The sequence below is a fragment of the Microtus ochrogaster genome, chromosome 2 (assembly GCF_000317375.1).
Source record: "Microtus ochrogaster isolate Prairie Vole_2 chromosome 2, MicOch1.0, whole genome shotgun sequence".
Lineage (NCBI taxonomy): Eukaryota > Metazoa > Chordata > Mammalia > Rodentia > Cricetidae > Microtus > Microtus ochrogaster.
Genome location: NC_022010.1, coordinates 45,082,471 through 45,095,325, shown reverse-complemented (window position 1 = coordinate 45,095,325; position 12,855 = coordinate 45,082,471). Strand labels below are relative to the sequence as shown.

The 12,855-nt window shown below is 46.2% G+C and overlaps 2 protein-coding genes across 2 annotated transcripts in view; one reads left to right on the top strand and one right to left on the bottom strand.

The window, feature by feature from the left end:
- The window catches only part of Hspbap1 (HSPB1 associated protein 1), a 55,808-nt gene extending 54,410 nt beyond the window's left edge, over nt 1-1,398 (bottom strand). The window contains exon 1 of the mRNA XM_005344894.3: nt 1,260-1,398. Coding sequence (XP_005344951.1) covers nt 1,260-1,323 — 64 coding nt within the window. The 5' untranslated portion in view covers nt 1,324-1,398. The remainder of the gene's footprint in view (nt 1-1,259) is intronic.
- An 878-nt stretch (nt 1,399-2,276) lies between these two features.
- Dirc2 (disrupted in renal carcinoma 2) overlaps nt 2,277-12,855 on the top strand; it is a 73,600-nt gene continuing 63,021 nt past the window's right edge. The window contains exon 1 of the mRNA XM_005344893.3: nt 2,277-2,924. Within this exon, the coding sequence (XP_005344950.1) occupies nt 2,582-2,924 (343 nt within the window). The 5' untranslated portion in view covers nt 2,277-2,581. The remainder of the gene's footprint in view (nt 2,925-12,855) is intronic.

The following is a 12,855-nucleotide window of genomic DNA, read 5'->3' as shown; positions in this document are numbered from 1 at the left end:
AAATCTACGTGGAGGTTTCTCAAAATTCCAACACAGAACTACCGGATGATCCTTCTGGACCACTCCTGGACACAAAGAACTCTATCCTACTACAGGGTTGGTTGCACATCTACGTTCAATGCTGTTCTATTCACAACAGCAAATAATTGGAATCAGGCTAGATGCCCATGAACTGATGACTCTGTGTGTGTGTGTGTGTGTGTGTGTGTGTGTGTGTGTGTGTGTGTGTGTATGATTCTAGTCAGACACAAAGAAAAACAATTATGAAAATGGATGAAACTTGATATTAGATGCAGATCTTGACTTCTAATAATAAGAGGAGTGTGAACAGAAGCCAGAGAACTAGAAGAGGTACACAAGGGAGGGCATCAGGGGAGAGAAGTGTGGAGGCCAGTAGAACAGGTACGATGTGAGAAGACAGGGGGATACAGGGGATGCATGGCTGCAAACTACAATGGAGAAGAACCTGGGAGATGGGTGAAATAAGTATGATGGAAGGAGGAATCAACTAAAGTCAAGTATGTACAAAAAATGCCATAAGAAAGCCCATTACATTTTATGGCTAATTAAAAATTTTAATTTAATTAAAGAATGAATAAACAGAAGAGATGATGCTTAGAGACATCAACAGACCGCAAAACAAAGATTTTATTTTATTATTTTTTGTAGGCGTGGTTTGGAGCTTAGATTTTATTCTAGGTTCCAAGTACAACAAAGAATTTTCAATAAGGAAGTGTCACTTTCGCTGATGGTGCCCAGAATTCTAGGAGAGACATAAAATACAGGACACATATGAGGAATATAAACTAGTGGTTAAAGTAAACAAACAAACAAAAGACTGATTTGGGGCTAGAGAAACGGATTGGCAAGTAACAACACCAGTGCACAAGTCCGGCGAACTCCACAGAACCCTACATAAGAAGTTATGGTTGCACACACATCTGTAATCCCAACATTTTATCCTGGAGATGAGGAGAGACAGAGACAGGAGAATCACCTCAAAGCGCCCCCAAAGGCCAACCTAGCCTGGAGTACTCAGATCAGCTTCTTACTCCCACAAGTTGTCCTGTGACGTCCACAGCGATCCTTGTCCCCGTTTCCCTCCCCAAAGAAACACCAAGCCCATAGACGACCGAATGGCAGATGTAAGAAGTCACATTCACTAAACAAGTCACTTTCTTCTCGGCCTAACGCACAGCGGGGGAGACTTGGGATAGACTTGTCGCCTAGGCATTCGGGAGTCCCTGACCCGCACCTACCTTCCTCCGCCACAGTTATAGCTGCCTGGGTACCAGGCGCGCACCCCTCGCAGTCTGTTGCCATGGATACCGCGCCAAGGATGGAGCTAGCACCGGGTCAGATGTGCCTGCTGCCAGGATCTGCTCCACACAGGAAGGATTTCTCCGCCTCCGCCGGAACCGGCACTCCAGGGGTCACGTGACCACACTGGGCGTGTCCACGCCCGTTTGTTTTGCTCTGAAGAGACTGAAAGCAGCCGAGCACGTGGCCTGGGCCGTGGTGCCTCCTTCTCCAGCCCTTGGTTTTGTTTCCGCTTCGATCCTCTCTCTCTCTCTGGGCGGATCCTACTTTTCCGCCCTGGTTTTCCTTCACTCACTGGGACTCGCGATTGAGAGGTACACGGAGCAGGTTTGCCTGCTCCTCTCCGTTGGCCACCCCAGCTGGTTTTCATGACTGCCTGGAAAGATGAACCTCAGGCAGTGTCTCTTGAAGGCGTTCCCTGTGACTCATTTCCCGAACCAGATTTGCCAAGTCGTTTGGCTGTAGTTTTCAAGGACACGGACGGCTGTCAGTGTTGTGGATTTGTGTAGCAGAACCAACAAATGTGTATTTGATCAAAGGATGCACAAAAACCCTTCCCTCCATCTTCTGCTGTTTATTTAGTATGGTTAACACCACATCGCGAGGTAGATCTAGATCACTGTCTGCCAACCTTAACGTAATCCTTATTGTTTACCCTTTTGCGTGACAAACAAAATGGGTAGAAAGACTCAGGTAAGAATGAAAATTGGCTAGTTTATAATCTCATTGGATACTTAAAAGACACACGAGACAAAATCCAAAGGTCTGCATGACACAATACCAAGACCTTCCTATACCTCAATAGCCTGCCCTCTATCATTTCTGCAGAAAGAACACCAATAAAAACAAAATTAAGCCTAATATAGAAGCAAACATTGGGATAAGTGACCCGAGGTCAGCGAGTTGTTTATTAGGCACGTGATGTAAACTTGGGCACTTCCTCCAGCAACCCGCGAGTGACTGGCTCAGCCTCCCCCGCTCCAGCCTCCCTGTCGGCCGCTCCCCTCCACTCTTTCCTTTCTTAGGGTCGCATCAGGCGATCCCCTCTTCTCCCCCAGGTCGTTCCTGCGCTCCCAGCGAGCAGGGTGGACCCTGCCTCGCCTCCTCCCCTCGGGCTCGGGCGGCGCAGGCGCAGCAGACGCGGCCGGGAGGCCGAGGACCAGAGAGGCTCCGGCTCCGGCTCCACCCGCGCAGTCAGCGCCCGGCTGGCTAGTCTGCGGCCACCGGGACGCGTCGGGCAGGGTCGGCGGGCGGTGTCGCCATGGGCTCGGGCTGGAGCAGCGAGGAGGAGGAGAGGCAGCCGCTGCTGGGGCCAGGGCTCGGGCCTGCTCCAGGGGCTGCGCGCAGGGGCCGGGAGGCGGCGGCGGTCCTGCCAGCGGCTGGCCCGGGCCCCGGGCGAGTGTACGGGCGCCGCTGGCTGGTGCTGCTGCTCTTCTCGCTGCTGGCGTTCGCACAGGGCCTGGTCTGGAACACCTGGGGCCCCATCCAGAACTCGGCGCGCCAGGCCTATGGCTTCTCCAGCTGGGACATCGCGCTGCTGGTACTGTGGGGGCCCATTGGCTTCCTGCCCTGCTTCGCTTTCATGTGGCTGCTGGACAAGAGAGGTAAGGGGTCCGGGACGCCTGCGGGCGTGTCCCCTCTCCGGGAACCGGCGCCTGCCAAGATCCCGGCCTGCCTGTGCCTCCCGACTTGGTCTAGGGGTTGTGTGAGGTGACCCAGTGTCGCTGGCATCGCATCCCTAACTCGGGAACCCTCTGTCCCCAAAGCGACAAATAAGGAGGTTGCTTTCCAAGTATTGATGGTTTTTGTTACGCCCTTTATACAACACTAGAGATTTAGACAATCACCAGATGTTGAAGTCTTTGCATTATGTGGCCCTCAGAGCGACTCAGTGCACTTGCTGTGAATGTTTTTGACACCTGACAGAAGTGACTCATGCTTTGATTTCAAAGGGGTTCGGGGTGCTGAGAGTGACCGATCAGAAAAGAGACTGGTGATGCCTAGGTGTAAGGAAGCAGTGAGCTGGCGTGGTGACTCCAGCTCCGGAAGCATTGTTGGGAAACTCAGGTCTGACGCTTGGATTTCTGGAAGGTAGCTCCCCAGGTTAAAATGAGTGCGTTCGTCCAGGTGACTGTTCGGTTGCAATTTATTACTCTCAGATAAAGATCGCGGATGCAGGAAGGCTCCCTTTCAGTTCGGGACTCCAGGCGCCTCACTTTGCCAGTAGTGTGATTCTGTGAGGTGGGGAGAAGGGCAGTGAGGGAAGAATCAAGATGTTGAATTATCCCTCCTAAGTATAAGTAAACCCCCAGGAGGCTGTTGTGCAAGATTGAGACTTCTTAGGTATGTAGTCGGATAATGGTCAGAAACTGCTTTTTGTAGATTTCTGTTCAACCTTCTATGAATTGTGATGCAAAAAGTTCTTGGGTTAGTTTTCAAATACCATTGTCTTAACATACAGTTCTGTTAACAAATGGCCATAAACTTAGAAAACAACAACAACAACAAAAACCTATTTATAACCTTATGGAAACTGGGAAGTCCAAGACTAAGAGCTAGGCAGATTGCTTGTCAGGTGAGGATCATCCATACAATGCTCTTTTCTTTCTAATCTCTCAGGGGAAATGGCCGGTGGTCTCTCTGGGGTCTCTTTGATAAGGGAATTAATCCTATTCGTACAGACCCTGCCCTCACAACCTGTTAGGTCCTCAAAGCCCCACCGCTTAGTCCAATCACATTATTGGGAGTAGGGTTTTAACAGAGGAATCTGAGTGGACACAAACGTTCTGGGCGAAGTAAAAGTGGAGCATAGGTTGGTGTGGGGCTGTGCTTGTCTGGTGCGACAGAGCACTCAAACTGTTGTCAGTGGAAGAACAACATCCCGCTGTGCTTGCTCCCATTCTGATGACTCCCTCACGAGTCCACATGGAGGAGACAGCAAAATCGATGCCTGAATATGTTCATGATCAATATGTGTTACAGCTGCTCAAAGGCGGCGGGCGGGGGGTGGGCAGGTCGAAGCACAGAAGGGTCCAAAGGAAAAGTACTTCGGTGTGTTCCACACTAGCATTTAGTCCTGTGCATTGAGTTGTCTTTTTTTTTTTAAGAAGATCATTTGGCAAACTGGAATGACTAAGAATCGTGTGACAAGAATGATAATGGGTGTAAAAATCATGAAATTTAGGATGAAGCTCCAAAGCCACTGAGACAGAATAAAGACTATGTGAAGACCAAGTCAATGGGTGGGAGACTGAATGTGTGTAGTTTTTTTTTTTTTGGTTTTTTCGAGACAGGGTTTCTCTGTGGTTTTGGAGCCTGTCCTGGAACTAGCTCTTGTAGACCAGGCTGGTCTCGAACTCACAGAGATCCGCCTGCCTCTGCCTCCCAAGTGCTGGGTAAATGTGTGTAGTTCTAAAAGGAAGAGCCACAATGGCACTGGGAGGGGAAGAATCTGCAAGCAATAAGAGGTGTGTCATGGTGGGGCGGAAGGACTTACCTGGCTTAGGACTTCTAGGAAGAGCGGGCATGTGGGCAGAGAACTCCAAAAAGCACTTGAAGTAGAATAAGGTAGAAATGACCAATTATTAATTACTGATTTATTCAGTGACTTACTTAAAGCACTGATGATATTGTCTATTTGCCCAACGGGACTTCACTTGCTTAGAAGTAGCTGAAACAATGGGTTGTTCCTTAACAACCTGCTGACTTCCTGATTACTTACCTAATAATCTGTCGAGTGCTGGGTGGTGTGCCTTTAATTCCATCACTTGGGAGGCAGGGGCAGGTGGATCTCTGAATTCAAGGCCAGCCTGGTCTATACAGTGTGAGTTCCAAGACAGCCAGAGCCATACAGAGAAACCTTGCTTTGAAAAGCAATCAAACAAACAATAGTCTAACTTGCTTGCCCACTCCACCTTTGTTTGTTTTTTTTTTGTTTGTTTGTTTGGTTTTGTTTTGTTTTAGTACAAAATGAGAATACAAACTGGATCTGGGTTTCAGGAACTGCCTGGCTTCTGTCCACTGGTGACATCTTTCTTCCATCCTCATTGGTGTTGGGGTGCTTATTCCAGAACGATTCTCACAATACACTCACTGAGATGGGTTGGCCTTTGTTTGGGAGCTTTCCATTTGTCTTTAAGCTGAATTATAGCTTTTATTTGGACTCATCAACGTTTTCACTATTGTTTTTCATTTTTCATATTAACATTCAGTTTAGTTTCTTCCAGTCTGGAAATTCTTTAGTCATTCCTTTAAAAGTTGGCCATGCGAAGAGTCATCAGAAAGCAACAAATAAGGAATTGAGGAGATGGTTCAGTGGGTAGGAGTACTTGCTGTGAATGTAAGTAGACCTAAGATCAAATCCCCAAGCACCCATGTAAAAATCTGAGCATGGCCGCCAAGACAGGAGGTCTCCAAGCTCCAGCGAGCTTCAGACTCAGCGAAAGACTGTCTTCAGCAATAAGGTGGAAAGTGATAGAGGAAGGTACCCAATTCATTGTCTGCCACCGCTGCACCTGCAAACACCGGTGTGCACATGACACACACACACACACACACAGCAAAGTGGAAAGTGATAGAGGAAGGTACCCAATGCACTTGTCTGCCGCCGCCGCGTGCACCTGCAAACACCAAATACCACACACACGCACACACAACTAAAGAAAACACTAATTTTTTACTTGTGGTCACTGAGTGAGACCTCCTCCATTCTACACAGTAGGATGTGCACACCCACTGGGTTTCATGAGTACAAACAAGAACACAGAAGGGAGGAAATGTGGTTGTTGACACCAGATTGCTCCGGGCCACGTTTATGTTAAAGCAGAGGAGAAATCCTTAAGATACTAACTTCCTAGAAATCTCCTATTCAGAAAAAAACTGTTCTGTTTGGGGATTTATCCACTTCCTATTTAAGTTTTAATTTAGTTTTAGCATGAATGACTCTTAGGCTGGCTAGTTTTTATGCCAATTTAATACAGCCCGGGGTCATCTGAAAAGCGAATCCTTCCAGAGAAAATGTCTCCAGAGGATTGGTCTGCACGCAAGCCTGTAGTACATTCTCTATCTGTCTGTCTGTCTGTCTGTCTATCGTGTGTGTGTGTGTGTGTGTGTGTGTGTATGTGCACATACCTGAGGAGTTATAGGCACTTGTGAGCTGTCTGATGTGGGTGCTAGGAATCAAACTTGGGTCCTCTGCAAGAACAATGTATGTTCTTAACTGCTGAGCCATCTCTCCAGCCCCTGTGAAGCATTTTCTTCTTTGATGGTTGATGTGGGAGGTCCCAGTTCACTGTGGACAGTGCTGCCTTGAGCTAGTGGTCCTGAGTGCTATAAGAAAGTCATGAGAAGCAATCCAGAATAGTATTCTTCCAATGGCCTCTGCTTCAGTTTCTCTCTCCAAGTTCCTGTCCTATTGAGTTCCCACCCTTCCCTCAGTGACAGAGTGATGCCATTTGACTTGAGAGTTATAAACTGAAATAAACCCTTTCCTCTCCAAGTTGTTTTTGGTCAAGGTGTTTTAACTATGTCAACTCTGTTTTATTTTGGTCTGGAGTGTTGATTTTTAGTGTAGGAACTCAGTCCAGGCAGTCCAAAGTAATAATTTTTTGCTTAACCAAAATACTGTTTTGTAGTTTCTTTAAACTTTTTGTTTCCAATAGTATTTTAATGTTATTCTCTGAGTTCAGTTAATCTTGTTTTTGTGTTACAGAATGTTAGTTTTTACTCTACATACCATGAGTATGTCTGTCATCCACGGCTGTCCACATTAGAAATTACTATTCCCTTCAGAAAATAAGGTACTTTGGGGATTATTTCATAGTTCCAATAACTGTATATAGTAAATTTAATTTGATATTTTCCATTGGTTGGAGCAATACAAAAATGAATTTAAGATCTCTCCCTTGGTCTGGAGAGTGAGTCCTAGAGTGTGAACCCCCAGCATACACTATACACACAGATAACCATCCCCCCAAATTCTCTCTTTTACACCAGTTCTCTTTTTCAGTAGGAGCAGTTACTATACTTTCATAATGTTGGTGTCCCAACTGCACCCACACACAGCAAGTTCTGCCTTTCAGTGGCTTGCTCACTGGTTTGCAGTTCTGTCTGCTTGGCACAGAAGCCCCCTTATCTTCCTGAAACGAGCGTTGTACCTTTTCCACCCCTTTCCCCTCACCAGCAAGAAAATAGAATTGTTAGTGAGATAATAGGGGTGCCAAGCTGCTACCCCCTGGATAGCAAGCCAAAAGGGTGATTGTGGAAATAGCAATATGCTAAGTGAGCTGGGACTAGGGGCTCCCAGAGTCTTACCTAGTGAGAGGACCAAGAAGTAAAAAGGCAAAGCTTTGGAGAAAAAAAAAGCAGTAAAGGAGGAAGGACATGCAATATGGTGTCATCCAAGGTCTTCTAGTTTGTGTCAACTGTCGCACTGGCCTCATGTGGAGGTGTTTTTGTATAGATGCCTAAAGGACGAGAGAAGCCTGGCCTGTCAGTGCTGGACAAGATGTCCGAAGACAGAAAATGGCAAAGATGCTGACTTATCACATCTCAGGAGGAGCTGTAAAGCCTTTGGGGCTAGAGGAGCCCAGGAGGGAGACTGTAGGCAGAGATGAGATCAGAGAGTAAGAGAGTCTGGCCCAGGCTGGGCCTCCTCAGCCACTGGAAAGACATTGGCTCTTAGGTGTGAACTTGGCCATGAGGCTTTGAACAGAAGATTAAAGATGACGCAGAAGCAGGAAGACCTCTTAGGCTAGTAGGAAAGGTCAGGTGGGAGCCCGAGCCAATGCTGCCTTCCAGCCGTGATGGTGGCAGTGGAGGATTTGAGAAGAGATTAGACTGGGCATGTATGTTGAAAGTAGACTCACCAGTATTCTTGATGGGAAGGAAAAGAAAAAGCTAATGCATTTCTTAACATTCTAGTAACAGGGAGAATAGAATTCTGATCTACTGGGATATTCATGATTATGGAAGAGAGGCAAGGGGTAGTGAGTGGCACACACCTTTATTTCCTACACTTGGCAGGCTGAGGCAGGCTGATTTCTGTGAATTTGGGGCTAGCCTGATCTACACAGTGAATTCCAGGTCATCCGGGGCTCTTGTAGTGAGACTTTTACACACACACATACAGAGAGAGAGAGAGAGAGACAGAGAGACAGAGAGAGATTATGAAAGGAGTAGTTTAAGGTAAACGGCATGAAGACTGGGGGTTAGAAATGCCCGTTAGATATTCGTGAAGATAGATTTCACTATCAGTTGAATATATAAATAGAATTCAGTAAAGAGCCTTCATGATACATGTAGGAACTGTTAATTGTAATGGAATTTAAAGTCTTGGAGTTAGGTTAGATACCTGTGGAGAAAGGTGGGGATTGAAGTTCAGTTGGATTGAACCTGAGATATTTCATCATTATGAGGTTAAGGGAAGAAGAATGAACCCACAAGTGAGGACAGAAGAAAACCTTGGATTTATCAACATGAAGACCTTCTGTGTCATTTGAAAGAATGGCCTCACTGGAGTAGTAGGGTGAGGTAGGAATAAAATGGGAAGGAAGAATTGGAGACAGTGAGTGTGGGACATGTCTTTCAAGAAGTTATAATATAAAGAGCAAAAGAGATTTTGAACATCAGCCAGAGGGAATGTAGCACTAAGAATTTGTTTTGTTAAGTAAAGAATTTACAGCATATTTCAGTAGTACTGTGGTGTTATGGGTACATGAGGAAGGGGGAAGTAGATGCTGGATGGAAATTGATGTAACTATGCTGTCATAGAAACGCAATGGGATGTATTCTTCACAACACAGGTAGACTAGTTGGTCTTAGGAGCACTGACTACTAATCTTTACTGGTAGTAATAGGAAGGATGTATATATCAAGTAGATGCAGGGGATAGGTGGTGGTAGCTCGTGGGGATTATTTGTTCTTATGTAGCAGAAAATCAGAAAGAAAATTATCACCTGATCAATGAGGTTAAGGGAACAGTTACTGGAGAGATAATAGCTTATTGTCTTAGTTAGGATTTCTATTGATGTGAAGAGACACTATGGCCATGGCACTTATCAAGGAAAATTTTTAACTGGGGCTGGCTTGCAGTTTCAGAGGTTTAGTCCATTATCATCATGGGAAGCATGGTGGCATGCAGGCAGAGGCAGACATGGTGCTGGTGAAGGAGCTGAGACTTCTACATCTGGATTGGCAGGCAGGAGGAAAGAAGACAGTGAGCTGTTAGGTTTGAGCTTCTGAGACCTCAAAGACCACCCCTTGTAATATAATCCTACTTTAACAAGACCATACCTCCTACTCATACCACTCCCTATTGACCTCTGGGGTCATTTTTACTCGAGCCATCACACTTACGAAACACTTTCTAAGGAACCACAGAAGACATTGATTAGAAGTTGATGGATTGTTTCAACATGAAGCTCCACTTTAAATGATTGGTTATTAATCTGAAGTGAGATGAGTCAGAGTAGTTGTTTGTTTTCCTTCACCCTGTTGGACATGCTCAAGCAAGAGCAGAAGGGTATGTGTACACACATGTGCTTATGTGTGTCCATGCGGTGTTTTGCTAGGCGAATAGGAACAAAAAAAAAAAGTTTATGCCAAGAATGAAGGGTTATGTTTAGAGTGATATAAAAAGGGACCATGGGCTGGGCGGTGGTGGTACACAGCCTTTGATCCCAGCACTTGGGATGCAGAGGCAGGCAGATATCTGAATTCAAGGTCAGACTGGGGTGCAAAGTTAGTTTTAGGACCACCAGTGCTCTTACACAGAGAAACTCTGTCTCGAAAAACAAAAACAAAGAAACAAAAAAGGGACCGTGGAATATAAGTCAAGAAAAAAGCAAAAAGAGAAAAACTGAATCAAGAAAAAGTAGTAGATCTACCAATTGCTTTTTATAAGATAAATATTTTTGACAGATTGGTCTACAAAATGAGTTCCGGGACAGCCAGAGCTGTTACACAGAGAAACTGTGCCTTGAAAAACAAAACAAAAGAAAATTTTCTTGTCACAGATGTTAGTGGGAATGTGTGGGAAAGACAGGTCATGATTGGAAAGCCTGGTACTTGTAATTCAGATTATGTCATGTATGTAATTTTGTAGAAATAAAGACAGAATATAACCAAGAGAGTAGATGGTTGTCTAATTAGTTAGAGTTTCTATTGCTAAGATGAAACACCATGATCAAAGCACCTTGGGAAGGAAAAGGCTTATTTGGCTTACACTGGGGGAAGCCAAGGCAGGAACTCAAGCAGGGCAGGAACCTGGAGGCAGGAGCTGATGCAGAGGTCATGGAGGAGTGCTGCTTACTGACTTGCTAATCATGGCTTGCTCAACTTGCTTTCTAATAGAACCCACGATGACCAGCCCAGAAGTGGTCCCATCCACAATGGGCTGGTCCCCCTTACATTAATCACTAATGTAAAAGATCCCCTACGGTGGTAGAGAGATGCCCCCCCCCAACAATGCCTTTGTCAGATGGGAGAACTGCTCCTATCCCCCCACCAACAGCAACACTTGGGAGAGCAGGCAGGCCCTGCACCTCGCCTGGGCAGCATAGTAGAGCTGATCCTGTAGACAGAGGTGTGGGTGAGCCCAGCCCCCATATTGTAAGCATGGGAGAGCTGCTCCACAACTCATCTGTCTTGTGATGATATGGGCGGTGTTTTAAGCACCACATCTGTCATGAGCCACCCTTTTGGGATGACTTCTGCCCCAATGGGTTCCTGTGTTGCAGGGTAGGTGCTTGAGGATTTAGAAACTTTAGGTAGGAGAAAGAGAGATAAGAAAAAAATACAGAGATGGGATAGTACTGGGTGGGTGAGGGGGGAACTCAGTGAATAGCGATGCTGAATTTGCCCGCATTTTTCACACACTTTTATACCCCAATACAAAGCGGGGGGAGGAAAAAGACTGCTTTAACATGACACAAAGGACAACCAGAACAGTTACTTGCTTCAGTACTTAAGATATCAAACTATTATTTCCTGAGTAAAGTATTTGATGTTTGGGCAGGAATGTGCAGTAAGCACACCCTAAACCAAGTATCCTGTAGGCAGCCACTCCCTATGTCAAACCAATTTTAAAAGAAGGAGCACCGGAGTATGCTTGAATACTCTGACCTTTGGTCAGGGTGGAACAGATCTACTTCTATGGGTCATCTTACTGTCCAAAACACCAGGTAACCACACCCTAAGTCAGGATATCTTGTTTTGTAGCCACACCTATTGTCAACAACTTTGAAAAAGCAAAAATAAAGCTCAAACTCTCTGACCTTGAGTAGGTTCACCTTCGTCTCATCACCACCACCACCACCACAGAGCAGAGGTGTCCTTCTCATCAATTCCTGAAGCAGGTGGGAGAGCTGGCCCTGGGGTCATTAGAGTGGGAGAGCTGTTCCTGCCCTGCATCAGCTGCAGCACTAGGGAGAGTGGCCCCTCCCCCTCACTCACCTGGGCAGCACAATAGAACTGTCCCTGAAAGTATAGGTATGGGAAACCTGATTAGAGGATGTGAGAGCCAGAGAACTAGCCTCGCCCCTTGTTTATCACTGCAGGGGGTTAACGAGCCAGGGCAGTGTTGGAGAGCACACCCTGGTGAAGACAGGGGAGCTGTGGCTGGCTGACCTGGTGTGGGATTTCCCTCTGTATACTGTGAATACCGTTGGTTAATAAAGGACTGCTTTGGACCTCTAGCAGGGCATAGGTCCTTAGATAGGTGGGGGAAACTAAACTGAATGCTGGGAGAAAGGAGGCAGAGTCAGAGAGATGCTTGTAGCTCCACTGGAGACAGATGCCAAAACTTTAGCAGGTAAGCCAAAGCCATGTGGCCATACACAGATTAATAAAAGTGGGTTAAATTAATATGTAAGATTTAGCCAATAAGAAGCTAGAGCTAATGGCCCAAGCAGTGATTTAAATAATACAGTTTCTATGCAGTTAATTTCGGGTCTGAGCTGCCGAGCGTCGGGAATCAACAAGTGGCCTCCTCCCTTGCAACACTGACCAACCCTGCAACTACCCAGTTTCAGAACCAGGGTTATGTGTACAAAGTTTCTGCTCCTCAATAAGCCTCTCTGCCAATGCAGCAATCCAAATCAGACTAAATCAAACTGGATTAGAAAAAGCCCAGGTTTAATGGTTAAAATGCTACCAGATGATTTTACATACACACACACACACACACACATACACACACAGAGAGAGAAAGAGAGAGACAGAGAAAGAAGGGGGGAAATGGATAAGAGAGACTAGGAAACCATTTGTTTTCCAGAGGGGGGCAGTTTAAATACCCTGTGGGAATGTGGTGTTGAACAACTCGAGGAGGGGTTGTCATTTGGTGGGCTTTCTAAGATGTGGCAGGGTTTGAAGAGAGATGGGGAGGGGACTTGGGGTGGAACTTCCACCAGAACATTCCAGACTCTTTGGAAATATGGATGCCAGGGGCTGGGGTGAAACTTTCACCAGAACAATGTGTTGTCCCTCTCCAACACCCCATCTATGATCTACTGGAGCAGGGATGGGTGTCCTGTTGAA